The following is a 27498-nucleotide window of genomic DNA, read 5'->3' as shown; positions in this document are numbered from 1 at the left end:
ATGGAGGTAGTGTTCAGAGCCCCCTATGTTAGGATATGGGGCAGCGGTAAAGAGAGAAGACTGTGGTGGGTGACCCGAAGATTAACCTTTCTCATTCAAGTGAGGAAGTTTGGCTGTGGCCAGAGCACACAGGCAAGGTGCTGTTCCTTGGACAGCATGCTCTAATTTTTTGATAAGTATGCAACAGGAAAGTTCTAGTTAGTGACCCAGAACCCTGAGGGCATATCCTTTCTTTCCTGTAACCTGGGGAGAGAAGGAGCTAGTTAAGTCCTGAAGATAGCAGGCCAGAGCCTGGAGGAGGCCTGTTGAAGCTTCTAAAGTGGTTTAGTAATGAGTGCAAGAGTTGGTGCGAGGGACCGAGGGCCATCGTATAGTGGGCAGTCCTGAAGAGAGACGGAGGAATCCACTTCGTATAGTGGGCAGTCCTGAAGAGAGACGGAGGAACCCGAGAGGAAGAAACTGGCCATCTCCAGGAGGACAGAATTTCATCCTTGGTGGTGGGGACTGTGAGTAACTGAATTATTTTCTATCTAGGCTAATGGCCTTGTGAGTTGGAATAGCTAATCCCAGATAAGTAACCTGAGGAGTGGACAGCTGGACCTTAGATGATAAGACCCCATTTCCCCTTCCCCCGCTGAACAGAAAGTTTAGTAAAGGTAGAGGCGTCAGCCTGGCTAATTTGCAGGGGTGGACTACAAAGATGAAGATCAGAGCCCGGCCAAATAGATGTGGGATGTTCCTACTGAAAACTTTAACGGTCTGCCTCTAAAGCTTTCACTCAGGGGAAAAAAAGACGCTACAATAAGCGAAGGAAGGGACTAAAATCTGAGGGTTAAAGAAAAAAAAAATCTGCTCACGTGTTTCTTTCTATACATGTCTCTTCATTGTTCTAGCCCGAGTTCTTGGGGGGTTCCTGTTAGGATTCCTGCAATGTACTGGTTCTGTCCCACTCTGGCTGACAGCAGTGACTGCGTGATATAGTAAGAATTACAACAGTGGTTCTTTTGGCAATGCAGTGTGAGGCTCGAGTTCCTCAGGGTCACCAAGGCAGACAGATTTATACACAGAGCAATAGCTGTCAGTTAGCATTTATGGCACCAGGTAGGAGTGGTGTGGTTAGTGAAGATTCCTGGGTGGGGTCAACAAGGGAGGCTAAAAGGGAGAAATCATGTGCTTATCTACGTTCTTTAAGTATTAAGCTAAACTTCTATTGATCAGAAGATTTCATGATTAAGGTAAAAACTTTCTTTTCTCCACGCATTGCCTCAAAGCCTCTCAGGCCGTTTTCAACAGGCAGGGTATGCCATGATTGGTGACTAGGCAGTCTGCATAAACAGCAGAGGAATAGGGGTAACTTGGGGTCTGCTAGTCGCACTTTCTCTTTGCTGGTTCCCTGCTAAGAGAAGCTTTTTAGCACCTGCTGCTTTAAGGTAGTAGAGCAAAGAAAGGAAAGGATTTGAGCTAATTTGCGCAAGAAATGGAACCTGACTTGGCAGTGCAGGTTTTTAGCGGGTCTGTAGGAAAGTTTACTTTTCCTCTGAGGATGAGCAAATGGGCTGATTACCTTTATCTTGTTATCTTCTCAGGGTAGACAGAGCAGTAAATCTCTAAGCTAAAATCTTGGGTTAAATGAACTCAGATGAAGGTAAATGCAAGAAGTTTGAGAATCTTTTAGTGCGGGGGCTAATTTAGGCTATTTTTTTTTTCCCTGTAAGTGCGATAAAAGCAGGGCATGCTCATTTTCTATCCATCTAGTGACTATGAATCACCGCTTTTAGGCATGTAGTAATTTTATGTCTTTGGATGCCTGGGTATGTCTTAAATGAAGTACTTTTGCCTGGACACTTAACACTGACCAAATGCCTGCTAATAAAGATAATTGCAGGAAGGCGGATCTCTACATTTACAATGGAGAAAGGAACAAAAACCTGGTAGTGGGAAACAGGTTTTTTGACTGGGTGACTATAGCTAGGAAATGTTTTAAATATATCTCAAATGAATAGGGGAAATTGTTCCCAATAAATGATCAAATAGTGCTGAACTGTGGGAAATAAATCCCAAGCTTGTAACAGATGGGCATAAATGCTGTGGGACAATGGTCTTGTACCCTGTAAAAATTTGTCACTTTTATTGGTTTAATAAAATGCCGATTGGCCAGTAGCCCAGCAGGAAGTATAGGTGGGGCAACCAGAACAGAATTCTGGGAAGAGGAAAAGCTCAGTCTTGTTGTGGTCACCTAGCTGCAGAGGATGCAAGATGAGAATGCCTCACTGATAAAAGGTACCAAGCCACGTGGTTAACACAGACTAGAATTATGGGTTAGGGTAAGATGTAAGAGTTAGTTAATAAGAAAGCCTGAGCTACTGTGTGTTTCTTTGGGACTGAATGATTGTGGGAGAGGGCAGGACAGAAATTTCTGTCAACAGATAAACTACAAGACAAGTCTACAGCAAGAAACAGCCAGTTCATTCATAAGGCAATAATTTCAATACACCTTGCATCTTGGCTTAATCCTCCACTGGAATTTTTGTTTCTGATGGGTTTACCTCATGAAAAGATGGCTGAGGCCGGGCGGTGGTGGTGCACACCTTTAATCCCAGCACTTGGGAGGCAGAGGCAGGTGGATCTCCGTGAGTTCGAGACCAGCCTGGTCTACAAGAGCTAGTTCCAGGACAGGCTCCAAAACCACAGAGAAACCCTGTCTCAAAAAACCAAAAAAAAAAAAAAAAAAAAAAAAAAAGAAAAGATGGCTGAGTATAAAGTAAAAGATTATTATATAATCTGTGGCTTATAGCATGTTCCAGAACCCCTGGGGTAGGACCATCCTGGAGAGTTGGGTGGAAAGATGAGTTTCTAGCTCACTCCAGGTAAAAGTAAAGATACTTTGTTACTAGGGATCTAGAGGTGTGGAAAAGAAGGCATCCTTCAAGTCCAGGACAGAGAAATGGGAGGTCTCTGAGGGGATGGTAGAGACGAGAGTCCAGGCGTTGGGTGCTGCAGGGTAGAGGGAACCACTGCTGAGTTGTTAGGTCAAGATCCTGAACCAAGCAGTAGGTTTTATTGCTAGTATGGGGAAAAAGTAGGGTGCTAAAGTTTCTTTCTTAGAGGTCATAGATAAGAGGCTTAAGTCCCTTGAAGCTATGGGGAGAGCCCGGGTGATATGTTTGATGAGGCTGGTAAAACCATTACCCTAACCTGACAATAGAGAAATGAGAAGGAGAGGTGGATCCCTAAAACTCCATTGGAAATAAACAGGAGCCCTCAGTGTCCAGAAGGAGAGGGAGAGAGACTGCTCTGGTACTGTGATGTCAACCTGAGGCTCCTGGACAGAGAGCAGTGATCAGGTCAAAGAGCAAAGGCCCCATCAGTAGTCCATGACCAAATCAGCTGGGGGGTGATCTGGGCTTGATGTCTTCATGCCTTGAGGAGCATGGGGGCAGTCAACACCCCAATGCTCTCCTTGATGGTACTTTGGACATAGCCAGGTGGTTTATGAAAGTTCAGACAGGCCCAGGCCCAATGACCTTCTAGTCCACATTTAAAAGAGGGACCCTGAGGTTTTTGGTCTTTGGGAGGCCAGGGAGTCTGGGCAGATGGCCAGTCAAAAGGCCTTCACCAGCATCAGGTATTTTTGTTTTCAGGCTTTTTATCTCTCCCATGATACACCTTAAAGGCATTGCTAAGACTTCTGCCTATGGAGTCAGAGGTTCTTTCTCTGGACATGTAAGTTTGGCCCTAATGTCAGGGAAACTCTGGGAGAAGAAGTAGGTCCTAAGGAGTTGTTTTCCACTAGGGGTCTCTGGATCCAGACTGGTATATTACAAGGGGATCTTTGCGGTTGGTCTAGGAATTGAGATGGATTATCATGTTTATCCTGGATGACCTCTTGGAATTTTTTCATTTACTGCTTTAAGGGTAACCTTTGAAGACCATCTAGGAGGCAAGTTACAAATTGATCCCTAGCAAGGACACCTTCTGGAGTATTGTAATTCTCTTCAGGGTCCTGGTCAGGGACTGCCTCCCCTGACTGGGTGGGTAGCGTGTGCTGAGGTGGGAGATAGGGACACCAGGGAGGATAGGCAAGAAAAGAAGGGACTGTGGGTTGAGGTGGATGACGGGGAGGCTTGTTTGTATGATCAAAACCAGTGGAGAAAGCCGGGCGGTGGTGGCGCATGCCTTTAATCCCAGCACTTGGGAGGCAGAGGCAGGCGGATCTCTGTGAGTTCAAGACCAGCCTGGTCTACAAGAGCTAATTCCAGGACAGGCTCCAAAACCACAGAGAAACCCTGTCTCGAAAAAACAAAAAACAAAACCAAAAAAAAAAAAAAAAAAACAAAAAAAACAAACCAGTGGAGAATCATCTGGTTTGGGCCTCACAGGTAGGAGGTGTTGTTTTTTTCATTGGTTGGCTTACGGCACGTAGATACTTCTAATCAAAATGGGAGTGAGGTCACATGGTAAAGTTCATCCTTTCCAACCCTAGCAAAGATGACTGTCAGGCACATGGCTGCCTCCACTCCAGTGTGGGGGACTGCAGCTCAGATGGCCTTTAAGATTCCCTATGTATAGATTTTTAGCTGTCAACTCTGGTGTTATGAATTTTAAATTAACCCTTTTGTTACAGATTTTGCAGGGTTTTAATCATACCCCATATGCGTATAAATTTCAAGGTACAGAAAGTATACACAATAGTTTTACAAATCTTGAGATAAGATTTATTCCTTAGCAAAAGTTTTAGAGTTAAACCAAAACCAAAGAAGTATGAGAGGAGTAGCATGGTCCCATTGGGTGCAGTCTGCCCCTTTATTGTGTTTTCTCTTCTTTCTCTGTCACATAATCAGGTGACTCACCTGATATGGGACCGAAATTTTGGAAGAAACCTTTGAATAAGCATGCTTGGATCTAGAGAAGGGAGGGCATGCCCCAACTCCAGAGTCAGCTTTTAATTGGAGTGGAGACTGCTTAAAGCAACACTAATGACAGTCACACTGAAAAGACACCTGAGTCCTCTAAGCAGAGACTCTCGTTTGTTTCCCTGCTGCCCAGACCTGAAAAATCACACAGAAACTGTATTAGTTATAGCACTGTTTGGCCAATGGCTTATGCATATTCCTAATTAGTTGTTATATTTTAAATTAACCCATTTCTATTCATCTGTGTGTCATCATGTGACTGTGGCCTACTAGTAAATTTCCAGCGTCTTTCTCCTTTGGCAACTACATGGCATCTTCCTGACTCCTCCTTTCTCCCTGCATTCAGTTTACTTTTCCTGCCTACCTCTAATCTCCCCTATCATAGGGCCTGCTTGTTGGGGTTTCTGTCCTGCCCAGTTCCCACAGCCCATAAGGTCCCAAAGAGAATCACACAGAGGTCTACATAAGTTATAAACAGATTGGCCCATTAGCTCAGGCTTCATAGTAGCTCTTTTTTTAAAAAAATATTTATTTATTATGTATACAATATTCTGCCTCCATGTATGCCTGCACGCCAGAGGAGGGTGCCAGATCTCGTTACAGATAGTTGTGAGCCACCATGTGGTTGCTGGGAATTGAACTCAGGACCTCTGGAAGAGCAGCCAGTGCTCTTAACCACTGATCCATCTCTCCAGCCCCGTAGTAGCTCTTATAACATATATTATTAGTCCATTATTTTTACATATGTTAGCCATATGGCTCAGTACCTTTTTCAGCAGGGCAGAACACATCCTGCTTCTTCGGTGTCTGGTTAAAAGCTTTTTTTAATCTATCAGGATGACTATGTGATTTTTGTTCTTGAGACCATTTATATAATATATAACATTTATTGATTTACATAGGTTGAACCATTCCTACATATCTAGAATAAAACCAGCTTGATCATGGTAAATAATCTTTTTTTGATGTGTTCTTAAATTTGTTTGTATATATTTTGTTGAGAATTTTTGAATCTATGTTTACCATGGATATTGGTTTGTAATATTCTTTTTATGCTGCATCTTTATTTGATTTTTGATTCAAGGTAATACTAGCTTCTCAGTAAGAGTTTAGTGATTATATTAATTAGTTCCCTGTGACTGTGATAAAATATCATGACCAAGAGCAACATAAGAAAGAAAGAGTTTTTTGGCTCACAGTCATAATGGTGGGATAGGCGTGGCAGCAGGCAAGGCTAGACATCTTGGCAGGAGAAGGGAGCTTGGCTGGTCAAAGCTTCATCGACACAGGCAGCAGAGAGAACTAACAGGAAGTGAGGAAAGGCTCCAAACCCTTAAATCCTCCTTCCTCCAATGACATATGTTGAGCAAGGTTCCACCTCTTTAAGGTTCCTTAACTGCCTGAAGAACACCCAACTGGAGATCAAATTTTCATATATAAGAACCTATGAGGGACATTTCTCTTTCAAATCACAGCAGTGATATTCCTTCCTTTATATACTACATACTATTTATATACTACATGTTATTGTATTTTTATTTATATATTTTTATATTACCTACATTTTATCTATCTATCTATCTATCTATCTATCTAATATATATATATTATAACATTATAACAAAACATTGGTGTTAGTTCTTTGAAGTCTGATAAAATTCACCAGTGAATCTGTCTGTGGATGTCTTTTAGTTATGGGATTTAAAAATTTCTGTTTTGACTTCACTGCTTATAGATCTGTTTAAATTGTTTATCTCATCTTGGTTTAATTTGGCAGGCCTAATTCATTTTTTTTGTTTAGATTTTCAAATTTATTGCAATGTATGTTTTTTCAATAAGACCTAATAACTTTCTCAATTTCATTGGTATCTGTTGTAGTGGTGTCTCTTTTCATCTCTAATATTATTAACTTGGGTCTTCTCTTTCTTTTGGTTAGTTTGGATAAGAGTTTGTCTATCTATCTTATTTTTTTTTGAAGAACCAACTTTTAATTCTGTTGATTCTCTCTATTATTTTCTTGTTTCCATTTTATAATTTTTGTCCTGATATTAATGATTTTTCCCACCTACTGATTTAAACTTTGGTTTGTTCTTTTTTTTCAAAGCTTTGTATATCATTAAGTTATTCATTTGCTATCTCTCAGTTTTGAATGTAGGTTCCTAGAACAGTAAATATCCCTATAGGACTGCTTTCATTGTAGCCCATAAATTTTGGTGTATTCTATTTTCTTTCTTCCTTCTTTTCTTCCTCCCTTCCTTCTTTCCTTTTTTCTTCCTTCCTTTCTTCCTTCCTTTTTTTTTTTTGACTTTTCGATACAGAGTTTCTCTGTCACAGAACTCACTTTGTAGACAAGACTGGCCTTGAACTCACAGAGATCCTTCTGCTTCTGCCTCCTAGCACTTGGATTAATGGCCTGGACCATCACTGCCTGGCCTATTTTCATTATTATTTGGTTCTAGGAATGGTTTGTTTGTTTTTTTATTTTCTTCTTGATTTCTTCAAGGACACATTCATTGATCAGTACTGTATTGTTTAATCTCCGTGTGTCTGTGTTCTCAATTCTCTTGTTATTGATTTGTAGACATACTTCATTGTGATCAAACAAAATGAAGAGACATCGAAAAGTTCAGATTTTAATTGTATTCTTCAGTCTTGCTTTGTGTTCTAATATATGATGTTTTAGAGAAAATTCCATGTACTGCAAAGAAAAAAAATGTGTATTTTGCAGTGTTTGGATGGCATATTCTGTAGATGTCTGTTAAATCCATTTGAGCTATATGCTATTTATTTCACATATATGTATATATATGTTTTATATATCTAATATATATTATAGCATTATAAACTATATATCTATATATTATAACATTATAAACTATATGTTTTATATATATTGCAGAGTTAGTAATTTTTTTGAGAACTATGTTATCTTGGCTTTTTATGTATCTTGTATACTGAGATTTATGCATCTGGTGTTATTTCTTTGTTTTTTAAAACAGCCTTTTTATTTCAGTTGAAGTATTTGTAGTGCTCAAGTAAGACATGTTTAGACGTGGCGGATTTGCGTGTAATCTAGAAAGAAGTTCCTCAGTTCAGGAGTTCAGGGTGCCTGGTTCACACTCTGCATGGTTCCATCAGTGGAATGGTAACTGTGAGAACAGCCAGTTGGTTGTTACCACTGTGCAGCTGTTGTACTAGCCAGTTAATCGTGGTGGCCCTTTTGACTTCAGCAGCTGTTGGAGGATAAACATTCAAGGACAGTATGGAGCACACTGGGGTTTTAGTAAGAGTAGGATTGAGAGGGAAGTAGAGTGGGTGAGGATAGGATTGAATATTAGAATGAATGAAAAAGAAAAGGCGAGTAAGTGGCTGTGGGGATGGTTGGAGTGCTGTTGGAGCCCACAGATTCTGGAGGTGTCAGCTCTGTGGAAGACTACAATTAAGAAGGAAAAGAGGATGGAGTAAGGATGAGAGAGGGAAGATGTAGGAATAAGAGGGAAAGTATATGAGATAAGGGTGAAAAGTATAGAAAACAGTGCCGTACAGTCAACTGGGCAAAGAAATACACAAAACAACCCTAGAACTTAACTGAAAAATGCATAGAGACAAACAAAACCTTCATGAACCATAAATGTAAGAAATAAAGAAAATGCATATGGAGTGAATGCTGGCATAGCTATGTTGAGCTAGAAGGTGAAATTATCAGATCCTCCTGGCTATAGCAGCCTCTACCTAGTGCTGTGTCAGGGACAGGTGGAGGGGAGATGTCGTCTGCAGTTTCTGTGTCCCATGTGGTTATGGTGTGTGTGTGTGTGTGTGTGCCTCCTTTCCTGGTAGCTCTCTCTTGGACCACACACTCTGCCTTTACTTCTGAGCCTGAAGGTCCAGTGTGTGAGGAGCAGTGCATCCCTTGCAGTTTCCACTGCTTTCTTGTAGTTTTGGTGGCTGTGATCTTAAGTCCACTGATGACTGCTATGAATTAGAGGGACTGTAAGAGTTAAGAGAGCACACCTTTCAGGCTGGACTGTTGTTACTGAGAATGGCGGTGAGGAAATGAGGCATGGCTCACTGATGTGTCTGTATTGCAGCTTTTGTGAGTGATGGAGTCACCCGTGCATCCTTCTTTGGAAGTATGGAGTATGTTGGCGGCCTTGTGATTCTTCTGGTAGCTCTCATTGCTCTCTTTTCCCATAGGGTACGAAAGATTTTAAATCTGCGTGTGTTTGAGGACGAGAGTGGGAAACACTGGTCCAAGAGCGTGATGGATAAAGAGTACGAGGTGCTGTGTGTCAGCCAGTTCACCCTCCAGTGTGTCCTCAAGGGGAACAAGCCCGACTTCCACCTGGCGATGCCCACAGAGCAGGCGGAGAGCTTCTACAACAGCTTCCTGGAACAGCTGCGCAAGAGCTACAGGCCAGAGCTGGTCAGAGGTAGGTGGACAAGCTCAGGCAGCTCCGTGCCGGGACCCCTAATGGACTGTGTGAGGCCCTGGGCTCACGCTGAAAAAAAAAAAAGACACTAGAGTAAACAAGGTCTTGGGTTCAATTCCCCAGCATCAAAACAACATCCCCTCCCCAAACAGAAAGATACAAATACAATTAATTATAAAAATGCTTTCAAGGTTTATTTTGAAATTATGTGTGTGTCTGTAGGTATGTGCATGTGAGTGCGGGTGTGCACACAGGTCAGAAGCACATCAGATCCTCTGAAGCAGGACTTGCAGACAGTTGTGGGTTCCTGACAGGGATGCTGGGAACTGAACCCCAGCTCTTTACAAGAACAGCAAAAGCTCTTAAGCCCTGAGCCATCTCTCTAGTCCTGTAGACTTATTTTGATTTGGTTTAATATATATAGAATATTATGGCATTAGGCAAGTAATCAGTACAAAAAGTTCTCAGATTCTATTTCTATCTATCTATCTATCTATCTATCTATCTATCTATCTATCTATCTATAAAATATATTCCATGTATGTATTGAGGACAAGAGTGGGAAACACCGGTCCAAGTGCATAGTAGATTAGCAGTATAAGGTGCTGTGTGTCAGCCAGTGTGTCCTTCAGGGGAACACATATATATGTTTTATGTGTGTGTGCATGCACATGTGTACAAAAAGTGTGTTTGTGCACATGTATATAAAAAGGCCTTTTTAAAAAAAAAGAACAGTAGACTTGAGAGGCAGGAGAGATAGTTTAGTGGTAAGAGTGCAAGAGGACTCGAGTGTGGATCTCAGCACCCACATGGAAAAGGTGGATATGGTCAGGATACAGCTTAGAGGTCTTGATTGGTTCATTTTCTCTGTTAAAGAATTAAAAAGCAGGAAAAATCTGAAGCACAACAGGTGTTAGCAGAGAAATCTCAAGCACTGCAGACAAAATCAGCAGTTGGAGCAAACCATGGGGGTGAGAAAACACACATATAGCAGACCTACAGAGAAAAAGACCCCTCTGCAAAGTAGAGGGGGAACCAGGAAGCTGAAAATCTGTGGTGGGGACTGTTAAAAGCCTCTGAAGAGTTTTTCTTTCCTAATTTAGGGTTGGTCAGTTTGAAGAACGCTGGGATGGTTGATTGGTTGGGTGAAGGGGATGCTCACACAGCGGGGGCTCCCTTCCAGACCCAAGATTAGGCACAGACTGCTCCCACACACCTGCTTTCACTGAGAGATCCTTTATTAAACTGGGAAGAAAAGTTACAGTGGCTGCTTTCTGACTTAGGGAGAAAACCAGAGCAAATGGCCTTGCAGGTGTGGTTTTGAAGAGGAGGAAAAGGGGAGGTCTGTTAGAATGGGCTAGGACGCTGTGGTGATGGAGAGGGAGGATAAGCAAGAAGGGGAAAGGGACAAGGGAAAGTGGCAGGGACATTCGCCCTGGAGGGGCAAAGGACTGCCTCTGGATAGAGGGGAGACAGACATGGAATATAGGCAAATGGTGATTTATAAAGGTTAAGGGGGAACCCCTTGTTAGGATGAGGTGTTTAATTTTAATTGGGCATGTTAATTAGGTCAGTCAAAGGGGGTTCTCTGATTTCTGGACTTTGATAGTCAGCCTCAGGAGGAGGAAGTGGCCAAATAAAGGAACAGACCTTGGTGGCTAGCTTAGGAAAGTAATCTAATGGTTTTTAGCAGGGCAGAGGGAATGGGGAGAAGGGCAAGCCCTGCCAGAGCCACGTGCTCCAGCCAGGGTCCCTTCAAGCAGTCCTGATCAGGCCTTGAACTCCCACTCCATCAGCAGGGGGCCTGCTGCTGGGAGACAAAAGGCCACAAGGCCTTTGTTTAAGCAGCCAGGCTTTTGTGTCAGATCAGGAGGGTGAAGAAGGAGTTGGCCTTTTTCTCCTAACTGTGGAACCCTCCAGCTTCAGACCTTTATTTCTTTATTATTGTTGCATGTACGTGGATGTGTTTCTTTTAATTCTCGTCCCTGTAAAATGTGTCCATTTGTCATGAGAAAACATATACAGCATTTTTGTGCTTTAAATCAAATCCCAGCCTTTGTGGGTTCTGATGGAGCAGAAGAGTTCTGTCTCTTCTGGAAATGGCCTCCTTTAGAACTGCATTCATGAGGCAGCTTGTGGCTCCATCTCTGGGGTTCTCTGACCTAGCTTTGCTATGAACTTGCTTCTTCATGGAGTGAGCGATTAAGTCAGGTCCTCTGAGAAATTACTGCTTTGCAGAGCCAAGGATTGGGAACCCTCAGCATTGTCTTCAGAGAAATCTCTGATGTATTTCAGGGGCGCTTTCAGCAGGGGAGCATTGACACTGCTTATGAAATGCTTGACTGAATGCAAAACAGCATTCATCCAAGTCCTTAGAGAGGAGTGCTTCATGTATTATTAGATGCTTTCAGTTTTGAAGTGGTATGAATTTTTATCCAGGACATTATATGAAGGGCCTGAAGTGGTGTGCTGTAAACAGTGTCATTTTATAGTGGGTCAGAATTTAAACACATGAGATATGATCCATCTAATTACTTTTATGAAACATGACATGAATTTTTAATCAAAAAGTACAGAGTTTTAAGCAAAATCTTTGCAACTTTTGGACTTTCAGAAGGGCTATGGTTTTGTCATCAGAGCTTCTCTCTCTTCTGGCCTTAGTTCTTCTCCAGCCTTCACTGGGAAGAGTGCAGCGTGTTTCCCATGCCTGCCGCCTTTGATTATTTTTGAGAATTTGTCTTCCAGCTTCATGGGAAGCCTTTGAGCTGAAGAGATGTAGGCAAATGAACTACTGAATACATTTTCTTTATTTTAGCATTTTTCAGGGCCACTTCAGCAACTTTAAAATGGAAAGTAGTTTAACTACTGTTAACATTTTTTTCTCCACTTCCTTCTCCTTTCATGGCTGAGCATTCATTTTACATTTATAACTTGGTCTTTCATATTCCCAGTGAGTGTCCATTGGATTGCAGACATTTTCTTCACAGCCAATAGCCCTTCCCACTCAGACCAGCAGTGGTTCATGTTAGGCAGGGAAGTCTATTGTCTCACTTCCTATTGTTTGTGATGGTGCTCTAACCTGAGCTCTCCCCCTGCATCTACATAGAATGGGTGCCCCCCTGGGCAAGCTAGTTATGTCACCCCCACTTTATTATTGTCAGTACACAGCATGCCAAACTACATCTCGTATTAGGAGCTTTGGATCTTCTAGGCCCTGTGTAGAGTAAGCACTGCCCATTGTTTATTCACTTGCATTTTCACAACAAATGAAGAATCAGTCTGTCTCCATTTTAGGCTTAAAAGCCATCTTATAGTAAAGACAAACTGGGTTCATTCCTGTTTATGATTAAACCTGTTTCTCAAGGATTGGGCTACACCCCACCTGTAACCTTAACTACAAATGGTTCTACACTGCCTGTTCTAGGAATGGCAATCATGTCTTCGTTTCAAAGAGTTGTTTTTTTAACTACCTTGCAGCCCTACCTTTGTTTCAAAAGGGGTGTTATGTCTACCTTGTTATGCCCACCTTGCAGCCATGTTTCCTTGTTTCAGGAAGTCATTATTGTTATGATGTTCTGCTCTTGTAACCCTGCATGGTCCCAGGTGGCAGTGCAGGCCTTTCAGATTGGCATAGCCCCTGTGGGGGCATATTCTTCAGACACCAACATGGTCTCAGGTTTTTTTTCATGGGTGTTTGCAGGGCCCTTGAAGGTAATAGGAACCACAGACATCAACATGGCCCCTCACTGCTGCATCATGGCTATGCCCACACTATAGTTCTTGGCAGCAGCCTATGCCTGGGCATCATCATGGACCTGGGTACCAAGCAGGCCATCCATGCCAGCCCATTCCTCACCACCCTCACCCCCTAAGGTCTGCCTCTGTCTGCTACACAGGAACTGTTATGCCTCCTCTCTCCCGAAACCGTGTGCTTGCTCACTCTAATGATGTGTGTAGGGCAGCCGCTGATTGACTTCTGCCACACAAGCCAAAAGGCCTGGCATGGGGCGGTGGCTGTCCTCCTTAAGTGCTCCCAGGCCTCATTTTTCTTGCTGCTCTTTGTTGAGCTCATTTGTTGGACCTTCTTGACTCATTATGCTACATTACATGTTTGAACATGGGCATTATGGATTACTAGTGACTGGTCGTGTACATAAATTAGAAATATCTTCCTTGTGTCTCTTCCCCAACTCTCTGGGTCTCTTATCTGCTGTAATGATCCAGGGCACTGGACAGGTCAGCCTCAGAGCAGGGGTCAAACTTTCCTAGGGCTCTCCAGGTCCTCACTGGGATCACTGGGCTAACTGGGATGACCCCTGTGGCATGGCACTCCCTGGTGGACCCTGTGGCCAGCAGAGACCTCAGTGCAGCATGCGCAAATGCACTCCTCTTTGCACTGGAGCTGAGGTAGGGATTAGAATGAGCACCAGAACAGCAGGGATGGGGTGTACCTCTGCTGGAGACCGCAGAGCTCATGGCTAGGTCTCTAGGAAAGCTGTAGGTATGCCACACTGGCACACGTGTGACTGGCTTGAAGGTTCCAAAAACTGCAGAGGCAGCTGTAGAGAGAGGAGTTGAGGAGACTACAGTACTAAAAAAAATGGTTGGAAATATGACAACTTGGCTTCTGTCTTTGTCAGCAGCCAAGACATTTAAGCCGAGACCAGAGCTAAGGGGAGATGCAAACTGTGTTCTTCGAGCATGTGTTTGTGTGACCCATTGAGAAGTTTCTGGTGTGTTCTAGTGAGCTCTCTAGGTATGCACACCTTTGCTTTCTGCTTGCCTTCCTGCTAAGGTGGCCTTGTTACAGTTATCTACTCCCCCTTAGGGTCATTCATCCTCCTGGGCCCCCTGCAATGCCAGGGCTTCTCAGAGACAGATGATGTACTTGGGTTTCTAATGTGGTGCTGGCTTTCTCTGAGCAAGGATTTTGAGAACCAGTGCCCTAAGACAGGAAATAAAAATGCCAGGCCTGGAAACAGCACAGCTTTTCTTCTGCCACATACCATTGGTCCCAGCAGATTCCCAGCTCACTGGGGATGGAGATAGGGAGGGAAACCAGACCTGTGCTGCAGGAAGTAAGGTCAAATTGTTTAGAGCCGTCTCTCTCATTCCACAGCCTGTGACCCTGCTGCTTTCTCACTGTCTGGGTATCTTCAGATGACTGACTGCTTAGAGGAAAAATCCCCCCTGTTTTAGAATGAACCACAGTTATGAAGTAGCAACAAAAATAATTTTGTGGCTGGGGTCACCACAACATGAGGAACTGTATTAAAGGGTTGTAGCTTTAGGAAGGTTGAGAACCTCTGCTCCAGATTGACAGAGTGGCCCCTGGGCAAAGTCGTCAGTGGTGGCTTCTGTTGCCACCCAGGGAGTTCCAGCTTGGGATGAATGCTGAAAGCTCATTTGGCAGGGGTCATGGAACACTCTCTAAGTTGAGTGCTAAACAGACATTGTTTCATAGTAGTGTAGAAATAAATATTATACCAATGTGAAGTGGTTGAAAAGAAAGAGCCCACCCTTCCAGGCTTCTAATTCCAGTGCTGAGTCATGTGTAGCAGGACCTAAAAAGGCTTCCCAGGCAAAGCAGAAGTTACTGTAGTATAAAGAACTCCTATGCACTTGCTGTAGGGTCTTATCTGTCATGGGCAAAGAGCTAGAACAATGTGGATAGGCACTAAAGGAGGTGGCAGCTTATGATTGGCCAGCCATCTCTGTGCCCTGCATGGAGCATCCATTATGTCTAGGCCTCCTGCAGCTTCATAATGCAAGGAGAAGGTTTGGGAGCCAGGAGACCACATCTAGTTCTTGCTTTGTGGTTAGTAGTTAATGCCTATGGATTCATCTAATTTCCTACCCTTCTTACCACTTAAATCATTTTAGCAGCATGAGTGAACTTTCAGCAGATGCTGGCTTTGGCAGGGACTGTGAGCCGAAGTCATTATTCTGAATATAAATTTAGGAAATTACAGCGTGGGTCTGGTCTTTACTGCTCGTGAGTGGCAAGGCTGGCTGACTATGGGATGGTCTCATGCTTCTGTGTGGAAGCTTGGTACAGGTATTAATGTTTTTTTTTTTTCTAAATTGGTTAGTGTTTTCTGTCACTCAGATCTTTTCCTTTCCTCTTCGGTGATTGGCTTATTTATTCCTGCATGCGTTTTTAGGCTTAGCTTACATCATCTCATGATTATACTTTAGCCTTCTTCCCAAATGGGGAACTGTTTCTACTTTCATCCTTAATTCCTATCTTTTGATGATTTCTGTAATTGATTTTGCATAGTGAAGAACAACCTAATCTTACAAGTTCCTTTTCTTACCTACAATACGTGTCTGTGGTGGCCCCAAGTCCAGTGTTGGTGGCATGGCGGAGATTTGGTACCCCTGTCGTCATGGCCTTATCTGGTGTGATGAAATGAGGACAGGCTCATGAGGGTGACAGCTATCTCATTCATCCTTTTCCCTTCCATAGTCCCCATGCCCTCCAAAGGCCCATTTACTAAAGATACTAAAGATTTCTTTTCTAGCTTGTGGCTATCATAGGAGATAGTGGAAACTTTAAGAGGTGGGGCCCAGTGGAAGGAAGTGAGGTCACTGAGGGTTGTGCCTTTGAGTGGGATACTGGAACTGAAGCCCCTCCTCCCTCTTTCTCTTTCTAAAGAAAATTTTATTTTACTTTGTGTGTGTGAGTGAAAGACATTTGTGTGTGTGTGTGTGTGTGTGTGTGTGTGTGTGTGTACCCTGGGAGTCCAGGAGAGGTATTTGAGTGTGTGAAGCTGGGGTTACAGTCAATTAATGATGAGCTGCCAGATGTAGGTGCTGGAAACCAAATTCAGGTCCTCTGAAAAAAACAGGAAGTGCTACTGTTGCTCCACCCCTCACCCCCTTTCTTCTTGTTTCCCCCAGGTAAGCAGCTTTATTCTGTTATATGCTGTTATTTTCTGCCATGATTCTTTGTCTTGCCCAGGCTCATAGTGGTAGGACTTAGGGACATAGTGGTAGGACTTAGGGACATAGTGGTAGGACTTAGGGACATAGTGGTAGGACTTAGGGACATAGTGGTAGGACTTAGGGACATAGTGGTAGGACTTAGGGACATAGTGGTAGGACTTAGGGACATAGTGGTAGGACTTAGGGACATAGTGGTAGGACTTAGGGACATAGTGGTAGGACTTAGGGACATAGTGGTAGGACTTAGGGACATAGTGGTAGGACTTAGGGACATAGTGGTAGGACTTAGGGACAGAGTGGTAGGACTTAGGGACATAGTGGTAGGATGTCAGAAACCCCTGAAACTATGAGTAAAGTAAGCCATTTCTCCTTGTGAGTCAAATGTCTCAGGTGTTGTGGTACAGTAGAAGATACCTGACAAACACACTGCTTCTCTTGGCTTCTCTTCCTTCCTGGCCTTATTTTCCTTCATCTTTTTTAAAACCTCATACCCTGAGCTCCCTCCACACTTCTGACCATGAATTGGAGGCCCAGCTCTTTCTTCACAGTCTGTAGTGGCCACTCAGGTTAAAGAAATAAGGATGGTACTTATTTTATTTTGTAACTTTCTTTTTGCATTTATTCTTTGTGTCTTTCACATCATGCATCCTGGCCCCACCCATCTTCTGTCCCCTCGCATTTGCCCTATGCCCCTGAACCCCCCCCCCCAATAAAACAAAATGTAATTTAAGACGAAAAAGGAAAAAAAAGGGAAGAAAGGGAAAATTTCATCATGGGAGCTGCAGTTTGACACAATGAGCCATGCAGTAAACCACTTTAAGGGACAATGTTTAAAAGATGAGTGAGGCGTAGGTGGGAAGAAACTGTTCACCATTGTATAGTCTAAGTACTTACTCCTCGGACTTGGGACGGGATGAGAAAAAAGACTAACTCACTCAGGAGTCATAAGAAGGATCCAGGGTCTGGAAAGACAGTACTATTGATGAATTTGTTGACTTTTTATGTTCTTCACTTCTACGCTTTACTGAAGAAATGAATAGTGCAGCGTATGTGATTATTTCGGGTCTGGGCAGCTGGGACCAAAAAAGTGGTCTCCTTCTACACCCTAGCTTTCTACACATAATTAATTTTATTACTTTTTCTGTTTATCTATTGTATGTGCAGATGCAAACTAATGTGAGTGTTTGGCTTTTAATGTAAAAGGTAGCATGCAATAAACTATTTTTATCTTCCTAGAGAGTCTTCCCTCACCAGTTCAGCCCCATGTCCTCACGTCTTGTTCGTGTCAGCTAGGTAGTGCTTACGGCAGGAGCACACTGCGACTTATTGGTGCTTCTGTTGTTGGATTATTGGATTTTAAAATTTTTGGGTCTTTTTCACCTTTATTCTTTGATAGTGTCATACATTTATGCCACATATCCATTCTCACCCTCATAACAACTCCTCCTAAGACCAGACCTATCACATCCTCCTCCCAGCTTTATGTCGCTGTTTTATAATGACTTAGATTTATTTATTTTTAAACCCACTGAATCCTCTTAGTGCTGATGATGTACCTGGGATCATCCACTAGGCACACACAACCTTTGAGTGGCCACACTCCTAAAGAAAAGTGATTCTTGCCCAGCAGTGGCAGTGCTTGCCTTTAGTCTCAGCACTCGGGAGGCAGAGGCAGGAGAATCTCTGAGTGCTCTACAGAGCAAGTTTCAGGACAGGCTCCAAAACTACAGAGAAACCCTCCTGGACCTCCCACACCAAAACTCTGTCTTGAAAAACAAAACAAAACAAAACTAAACTAAACAGCAGCAACAACAACAAAAACAAAAACAAAAAAGAAGAAGGAAAGTGATGTTCCAGACCCCAGCAGCCATCAACTGCCATAAACTCTTCAGCGGGGCGGGACCTCAGGATCTTCTCCCTCCTTGCTAGAGCTTGGAACTAGCTTGATCTTGTGTAGGTGGCCACTGCTGCTGTGGGATCCTGTGTCATGGCCAGGGTAGTTTTTGTCTCTTAAGAACAGTAACGGGACCAGTGAGATGGTTCAGTGGGCACAAGTGCTTTCTCTGTATTTTGGTGACTTGAGTTTGATCTTCAGATCCACGTGGTAGAAGGAGAGAACTGACTCCTGACAGTTGTCCTTTGATCTCCATGCCATGCATGGACACGCACACACACACACACACACACACACACACACACACACACAACACACACACACACCACTAATACAATACTAACTCCAAAGTGATACAAAAAGTAAATTTGTACATTTACGACTTTCTGTGGAGTGTCAATACCCTGAACGGGGTCGACAGATGTGCCAGAAGGTGCTGCCCATTCCAGTCTGTGAGGTCCCTCCTTTTTTCATAGCTTTGTCAACAGTGCATTTTTAGCTTCTAGATTGCTCTCCACCTGTTGGTAAACTCGTTGTAGTTTTAATGTGCAGAGTGTGGTTGAAGCTTTCTCAGATTATTTTTAGTGTTTTAATTATTTTTTTTTCTGAAAACTGCTCTTAATTGATATAGTTCTTTCTTTATTTTCTGGTTTCACTTTAATCCTCAGTCTTTGCATGTCTTCTTCACTTTGTGTTGTGTGGTCTACTTATTGTACTGGCTCCTTATTTCATTTAGTTTTTTAGTTTTGCTAAATAATAAATTCATGGTCTGAAAATGTCAGAATTTTGTATGGCTCCTTTTTTTTGCCACATCTGATCCCTTAGTAAGTTGTTCTAGGCTCTCTGTTGACGTGCATGAAACTGGATGCCACTTCTTGCTGAAGCTACTCCAGTGCAAGATGTCAGAGTCTGCCATCTTAACTACCGTGACAGCCTCTCCTCCTGCCTCCAGCTGGGTCTCCTTTAGGCAGTCCTCACAACGGTTAGCAGTTCCCTGGAGAGGTTTAGGTTGGGAAAGCTTTGAATGGTGATGCTTAATTTTCAACAGTAACTACAAGGACAACAGTGTGTGTGTGTGTGTGTGTGTGTGTGTGTGTGTGTTTGTGTGTGTTTGTCTTTGTTCCTGTGTGGGGTGGGAGTGGAGTCGGGGAGAAAGCATTATGCCTTCCTTAGGACTGTCATTCTCTTCCTGGGAGGCACAGGAACAGATAGAGGGTGTTTCTGAGCAGAGAAACCCTCCGGCCATGGGGGCTCCCTGTTAGGGAGATAGATGGCCATAGCTCCGGCTGGTCCACCTTTGAGCCTCTGAGGATGTTCCTGTTCTGCATCCTTTGTCCCCTAAAGTCCTATCCTGGGTCTTGATGTGAAGCTCCTCTGAGGCCGCCATGCTCCCAAGGGGAAAGACAAATCTCGGTTGTTTCCTGTGTTGCAGCCAGCCATCTTGACCAGCTCTGCTCAGCCCAGCAGAAGTTTTGCTGTGCGGTTAAAGGACTGTTTGAATAGAAGACACATCTGAATAAGACACACGAAATTATCTCCAGTGGCAGCAATGTGGGCATGCATAGAAGTTGAATGTAATTCTATACCTTTCTCATAGACCTGGGGAGAAATTACAGACCAATTCTTTGTCACATTCAAGTTCAAAGAAATGAAGTCTGAGCTCAGAAGACCCTCCATGGTTTCCTACCTAGTTCTCTCAGTGGAGAGGTGTCCATGACTGGTCTGATGTGGCTTCATCTAGCAGCCATCTCCAACATATTTGCATATGTGTGTTACAAAGGTGTCCTTGTGGGTCCTTCAGAGCTTGACCACTCCAGCATTGCCACACAGGCTCCTGTGTGTTTCCTTTAGGAGTCGAGGTGGCCTAATACTTCCTGTTAGACTCTCTAAGCAGAATGTTGTTAGGGACTGCAAAAGAACAGTAAGGTGTCTGAGCAAAGCCCAGTTGTCAGAGACATTGCATAGAATCTCTGTGTCAGGCAAGATTCTCCTTGATTGCTGTGAATCCATGATTCCAGCACCTAAGCTCAGTTAGCATCATACCTGCCCGGTTGAGGTGAATTTTTGCCCTAGGTGTTTACCAGCCAAATGGTTGTTTCCTTCAGAAACTGTGGTTTGTGTTTGAGGGTGGCCTTTTCCTATAATTTGGCATTGTTCATATTGGGCCACAGGTGTATCCCCTTCCCTAATACCTCTTGCCATGAAATCCTGTGCTTGGAAGTAGCACAGTTAATCAGAACACTTTCTGAAGGGATCCTGGGCCTGGAAGAATCTGTAAGGGTCTAGGGTTTGCCCCTCTTGATCCCTCCATGGCCTTCACTGTAGAATGGAGCTCTACACTCAGGCCTGGCTGCTCTTTCTCTGAGCAGTTCGGTTACTCATACTGTCCCATGTGCTGACAAGCCTGAGGAGGTGTCTTTCTCAGAGACTCTGATTTCCGCAGAGGGTTCCTAGAGCCCTTGCCATTCAGGTTGCCTGGAGCCAGGCATCCATTGCTCTGTTGTAATCATTGTCCCAGTGTGGTCCGCTAGTGTTGCCATGTCCTCTGAAGAGGCGGGCATGCTGAGAAGCACTGCTGTCTCCATGGAAGCAGGCTCTTCACATGAGGGTAGAGCTGCTCCAGATGCCCGCAGCCTGGCAGTGCCATTTCCATGAGCTCTGCCTACACAGTCCTGGGGATTCAAATCAAAGCCCTGCATCTTAACCTTCCTATAACCTGAATTTTGAATGTGTTCTTTCTCCCCAGGCCATTCTTCTGCTTGATTTCATGTCCCAGCCTGTGTACCCAGGGTTGGGGTTTCTAGTAGTGACTCCTCCTCCCCTGACTGGACTCTGAACACATGCAAAGTGGAAGAGAAAAGAAGTCTGGGTGGTGAGAACACTTCCTGGCTAGCAGGAAACTGCCTGAAGATGGGCTTAATTCAGGTTAGCCCAAGGCTCTCGTCTAGTACCATGTCCCCTGAGTCTTGAGAGCGGCCAAGTTCCAGTGGACAGTAGAGCTTTCCTTGAACCAGGCCAGGAAGCATCAGCATACGCCTCTTGTTTACTCTGTTTTTCTTCAATACCCCTCTCCCCCCTCAGTAAATTGACCAGGCTGGTCCCCAGGTTGACCAGATGCTTTGATGGCGAGTGACAAGTACGTTAGCACTAGTGACTCACTGCATTCACGATGACTGTCCTATTGGGCCACAGACTGGCAGTGTGGGTCTTGTTGGTATGTGAAAGGAATCAGTTGGGAATTATCTAGAGGGGCATGAGTACCAGCCTCACAGGTACCAGTGAATCCTGATGTGAAGTGCTTGACTTCCAGCCTGCTTGGGAGGGGCCTTAAGCAGCTGCTGTCAGAGACCAGTTTGTAGATGCTGGGCCCAGCTGGTGGTTTCGTGCCTGAAGCATGTGGCATAGACATGTTTGACATGCGCTTGTCCTGCAGCTCTGGGTGGAGTCCTGAGACTTATATTTAAGGACAACTCGATTGTATCACCGCATGAAACCAGATGTAATTCTGTAGATATGTTCTTGTCTTTTCTTTTTAAAAGTGTATTTATTTTCCCTGGCTAGTATAATTTTTCTTAAGGACTTCACCCTTTGATCTGGACTGGAAAAAAAATGTTACCATTTTAAGACCTCTTAAAACCTGTCTTTGGATTTATTGTGTGTACAAATGGAAATTCAGATAATAGTTCTGTTCCCAGTTGAAGAAAAACAGGAAAAGAAAAATCATTTCTCACCACTTGGAATGAGAACCATGGTGAAGCATGCATCGTATATCCTGGCAACAGAAATTCAAGGTTGGAAATCATTTCCTTCCTCCTGAGTCTGCCTGCAGCTTCCCTGAGGAGTGTAGATGGTGAAATTTGCTACTAATTGTAGCCATAATTTTAGCATGCAATTAAACACATGATTTCCTTCCCAGCTGATGTCTTTTTAGCTAGTGTGACACAGATAGAAGAAAGGCTCGGTTGATCTGAGTGGCCACCTTAATCCCTGGAGGTCACAGAAGTCACTACTATTTGGGCACATTTGGTCCCCCACCAGGAACCAGCTTATCTTGCCTATAAAGATGGCAGGCTCTTCGGGTGCTCTTAATGCTGTCTCAGGGTTACAGTCTGTGCACTGAAGAAAGCCAGTGCTGATGTGTCTGTTTTGCTCAGTCCTCGTGAGACTAAGGAGAGAGTAAACTGGGTGGGAAGAACCAGAGGGGAAAACTGTGATGTGGTGGTGGAAGCTATGGCTCCTGAAGAAAGATTCTGCTTGGGTCAGACAGTGGGGATGGATATGAAGAGGCATTACCAGATTTGGGGCTAAAATGGTCGTCCTCTGGCCGTGCTAGTTTGCCTTCCCAGTACGGACATGGCATCTTATTCATGCTGTGTGTCCTTCTTGGTGTTACCAGGTCTTTCTTGCCAGTTCATTTGGGCAGGCTGTAATATCGGTGCTGTTTACCTGCCTCTCCCTCCCCCACCCTTCACGAAGCTGGCCATTTTGTCCTGTGTTGGCTGGTAGGCCCCATTGCCCAGGTTTTTTTTATTACACTGTTGTACATGTAGTCTTTGGATAGATAAACCCGGGCTCTCCAACTCTTAAATTTTTTTGGATTGTTCTTTCAGATGGCAAGTTTGGTGCCTACATGCAGGTGCACATTCAGAACGATGGGCCAGTAACTATAGAACTGGAGTCTCCTGCTCCTGGAGCTGCTAACTCTGACCCAAAGCAGGTGAGTCGAAGTCTGGAGACTGCCATGGTCTCGTGGGTGAAATGGGCCATGGCTTAGCCTTGGCCTCTGTAGTAGTCCTCATCTTGAAGCGAAGGAAACATCTCATGGATTCAGCGTCGTATTTAATTTCTCTTTCTCAAGAATGCATGTTACAGTCACTCCTGAACATGTGACAGGCTTGACTGTGCAGAGAAAGTGTTCTTAGAAGGGTCTGGTTTTTCCTTTTGGGCTGTTCTTGGACTAGGCGTCATGACACCCAATTGCCACTTGGTGGCAGCAGAGCAGCAGCCCTGGCCAGCATACTCAGAGTGGTTACCTGGATTGGGTTTTGTCCAAGGTGTGGGTAGATGAGACACTCAAGATTCTCTTTAAATCTTCATTTTTCTAAAGCAACATCTGACCTGGATTTACTGCCAACTCTTTAAGTGTTCAGGAAAAATGTAATTAAAATAGAGAAAGGGGGTGTGTGATCGTCCTTGCAAACTTACATTGTCCCTTTGTGCTTAGCATTTACAAAAGCTTTAATTAATGTATCCACTTGATAGGGACATGAGTCACGACAGGTGTTGGGCTGAGGTGTGTTCCTGCTTGTCCTTCCTAGCATCCTTCCCTTGCTAGGATGCTGTAAAGTGGACTAATGAATTCATCTGGGGGAGCCGTGATGGAAACTTGGGGCTGAGTAACTGGTGTAGAGCCATGGTCTTCTGTAGAAAGCCAGTGTTAACACTGTATATTGGCTGAGAAGTGGGACCATGTGTGCAATAGCATCAAGCTTCAAAAATAGACCTGAGGGTACTGCCATTGCCGGTAACATTCTATCTGTCTGTCTGTCTGTCTGAATGCTTTGTCTGTATGTACACCTGTAAGCCAGAAGAGGCATTAGAAGCATAGATGGTTGCCATATGGTTGCTGGGAATTGAACTTGAAGCCTCTGGAAAAGCAGCTAATACTCTTAACTGTTGAGCCATCTCTCAAGCCCCTACTGATAACATTTTAAAAATAACAAACAAAAAGAATCCACATGGAAATGCAAGCTTTGAGATAATTGGAGACCTACAAGAAAGCCAACCAGAGCCCTGGTGTAGTCTTTACTTTTAGTGATTGACATACTGAAGTTAACATTGATAAGATACTATTACCTACATGCAAGCCCGATTTGAACTCACCAGCCCTCCCTCCCTCTCTCCCTTCCTTCTTTGATGCAAGGTGTCACTTTGTAGTCCAGGCTGGTCCTGAGCTCATGGTAGCTCTCTTTCCCCAAATCTTCTAGATGCCAGGATTATAGGCCTGAGCTACCATGCCCAGCTGTCGCTGCCAATGCCTCCTCTTCCACGTCATCTTGGTAGATCTTCCAGGGAGGCGACACCGCACAGTTTCACTAGTGTCTGCTTAGCTGTGCAGTATTCTACATGGTGTCTAATTGCAGTTGTCTTTCTCCTTTGTCTAATCTGTGACAGTTCCTTGGTCTTTCCTTGTGTTTCATGACCTTGACACTTTTCATATGTGCTGTGTGTTTTATAAACTGTTTCTCTATTTTGTCTTTGTGGTTACAGCAAGGCATTGGGTTTGACAGGAGTCTCAGCTTGTTCAAAAGTGATCTTGTTCTCTTCTTAGTGCCAACTGAGGAGGTGTATGGCACTATTCTGTCTCACTATGGTGATGCTGACCTTGCCACCTGGTTGTCATCTCATCTCAGTGGTTAACCTTGCTTCCTGGTCAAGGTGGTGTCTCACCGCGGTAATGTTAACCTTGCCTCCTGGTCAAGGTGGTATCTCACCGCGGTAATGTTAACCTTGCTTCCTGGTCAAGGTGGTGTCTCACCGCGGTAATGTTAACCTTGCCTCCTGGTCAAGGTGGTGTCTCACCGCGGTGATGTTAACCTTGCCTCCTGGTCAAGATGGTGTCTCACCTTGGTGATGTTAACCTTGCCTCCTGGTTAAGGTGGTGTCTCACCGCAGTGATGTTAACCTTGCCTCCTGGTTAAGGTGGTGTCTCACCTTGGTGATGTTAACCTTGCCTCCTGGTTAAGGTGGTGTCTCACTGCGGTGATGTTAACCTTGCCTCCTGGTCAAGGTGGTGTCTCACTGCGGTGATGTTAACCTTGCCTCCTGGTTAAGGTGGTGTCTCACCTTGGTGATGTTAACCTTGCCTCCTGGTCAAGGTGGTGTCTCACTGCGGTGATGTTAACCTTGCACTGGTTAAGGTGGTGTCTCACCATGGTGATTTAACCTTGCACTGGTTAAGGTGGAGTCTCACTACAGTGATGTTAACCTTGTACTGGTTAAGGTGGTGTCTCACTGCGGTGATCTTAACCTTGCACTGGTTAAGGTGGAGTCTACTAGATTTTTCCATCCTTTGTGAAATCCTTACCCTTTCCTTATTTGTCTTTCTTCTGGGCGTGGCAGACAGTTCTTTCTTCTTTGCTGGGAAAGAGGTCAGCATAAAGTATCCATCCTGCTGTTCTTCCCCCACCGCCTTCTAGCATAGCAGCAAAGCTTCCCTTCTGGGCTGAGGCCAGCCTCTCTTTTTGGACCAGAGCCAAAGTGAAATGGTAATAAGGACCCTGTTCAGAACATCTTAGGGTGCTTTCCTTTGTACCACCTGGCTCCTCCAGTAGCAGCTTTTCCCTTCCTGTGTAGCTCTCTTAGAATCAGAGGTTCCTTAATTAGGAATTCTAAACTTTGTGATGTCTCTGAGAAATGACAGTATGCTGGAAAAAGAAAAGAACTCCAAGCAGCTGACAGAGTGGGGGCTCCTTGAACTTAGACCCTTTGTGGCGGTAGAGGTCACATCCCATGGAGCCGTTCTGGCTTGGACTAGACGCCTCCCTTTCCATGCTCTTGGCAGCCTTGCATGCTCACCCACCATCTTCTTCTTACTGGGTTTCCCTCCTCGCGCTGGGAATTGATCCCCGTGTCTCATGCGTGTTAGGCCTCCTTGGTCTTCCATCAGCTTTCAACTGTGCTTAGATACCCAGAGTGAGTTCATCAACGACTTTCTCCTACTCTGCCCTCAGAGGGCTCACGGTCCCCACTGCCTGCTTGGTGGCCTGCTTCACGACAGCTTTCATGCCCCTTCCTTGTCCTTCATCCCAGTCATTCCTGCCTCTGTGATCTCCTTGGTCCTGGAAACCACCTTTTGCAGGATGGCAATGTGTCTAGGTTTTCCTCCTGCTTCTGGCGGTTCCTTTGGTTTTATGTGATTGCTAGTATGTAGTTTTGATGTATTATTCTGCTTTAGCTGTATTTCAGGGAAATTTTGGTTATGAAGCTTTTTTATTCATTCCAAACAGTTTTTTGAAATGGCATGTTGTACACCTGTATTATGTACCATAAAAATAACCACAAAGAACCCTTTAGAGCCTCAGATGGCGTTCTTCAACCATCTGAAGAAATTATGTTGATTTATTAGGTTAAAGAAGACTTCCTGATTCCTTAAGGTCCTTTCTGTTTAAATTCATGTATTGTCTAATTTCATATCTGTAGCTTTTCCTGACCCTAGAAACTCATGCAGGTTTCCATCCTCTGGCTCTCCAGCAGGTGGTGCCAGCGGGCACAGAAGGGCCAATGTGACCCTGGTGCTTTCCTCTGCCTGTGGCCTCCTCTTGCTTTCCCCTTTCAGCTAGAGGGGCTTCCTCTCCCCGCAGACAGTGTCTTGGCTTGCTTCTGTATGGACAGAAAGAGCACAGCCAAATTTGTTTTACTGATAGAAAAACATGTGTTTCTGTCAAGCAAGCTTTTAATTCTAAGTGTTTTATTTCCCTATTCCAAATTTCTACAATTGCATTATGGAAAAACCATTTGTTTGGCAAGTTTCTTTGTTACCGAAAAATTATTTTTTTGGCCACTTTTTAAGAAATATCAACTCCGTCAGCCATCTGTGCAGATCAACAAGGTGTGTGTGTGTGTGTGTGTGTGTGTGTGTACAGGCCTGCAAATGCCTGTGTGTGTGTGCAAGCTTGCGAGTGCCTGTGTGTGTGCATGCTTTTAGGCGTATGATGGTGTGCTGGGTACTGTGAGGAAGGGGCAGTCATGCTGCCTGACTTCTGATCCTTGCTCTCAGACATGGATTTAGAGTTACATAAACCAGGAAGGTCAGAGAGCATGAAAGAGGTCCAGTTAGCATAGGACCCCACAGGGAATGTCACAGCCGCACAGCTTAGACTCTTACTTCCAGCCCTTTATGGCCTTCATACAGTGTGTACTTAGTTAACCCTAGCTTGCTTGTCACCATGGCTGGAGGGTCTCTATGGCCTCTGTGGCAGTCCTGTCTACCCTGCACTGTCTTGCCTTCCTGGTGCTGCACTCACTCATGTTCCCTCTCCAGTCCAAGAAGAGGATAACCAGGTTGGTTTCTCAGAGGAGGAGCTTCTCAGTGCCCTTCACAGGCACCATCGCACTGCCTTGATGACTACTTCAAGGACTTGTTGCCATCTCTCAATATCTTCTTGCTTCTCTGCTTACCCCCTTCTTCACTCCTCCTAAGTTGTGGCACTGTATCTTGTTTGCTGCTGTGCTGCAGGGAGTGTGTCAGGGATTTGAGTGTGCAGGCTGTGGGCTGTGCTGTCTGTGAATGTCCTGAGGTCTTTTTTTTTTA

General features: G+C 44.3%; 1 protein-coding gene across 1 annotated transcript in view; it reads left to right on the top strand.

The window, feature by feature from the left end:
- Positions 1-27498, top strand: part of Dtd1 (D-aminoacyl-tRNA deacylase 1) — a 163381-nt gene that overhangs the window by 8290 nt on the left and 127593 nt on the right. Inside the window, exons 3-4 of the mRNA XM_041670516.1 lie at positions 9108-9343; positions 22796-22902. Coding sequence (XP_041526450.1) covers positions 9108-9343; positions 22796-22902 — 343 coding nt within the window. The remainder of the gene's footprint in view (positions 1-9107; positions 9344-22795; positions 22903-27498) is intronic.

Source organism: Microtus oregoni, unplaced genomic scaffold (genome assembly GCF_018167655.1).
Source record: "Microtus oregoni isolate MIOR12 unplaced genomic scaffold, Mior012 000020F_ref0000438, whole genome shotgun sequence".
Lineage (NCBI taxonomy): Eukaryota > Metazoa > Chordata > Mammalia > Rodentia > Cricetidae > Microtus > Microtus oregoni.
Note: the sequence above shows the minus strand (reverse complement) of the source record. Positions and strands in the feature narration are given on the sequence as shown.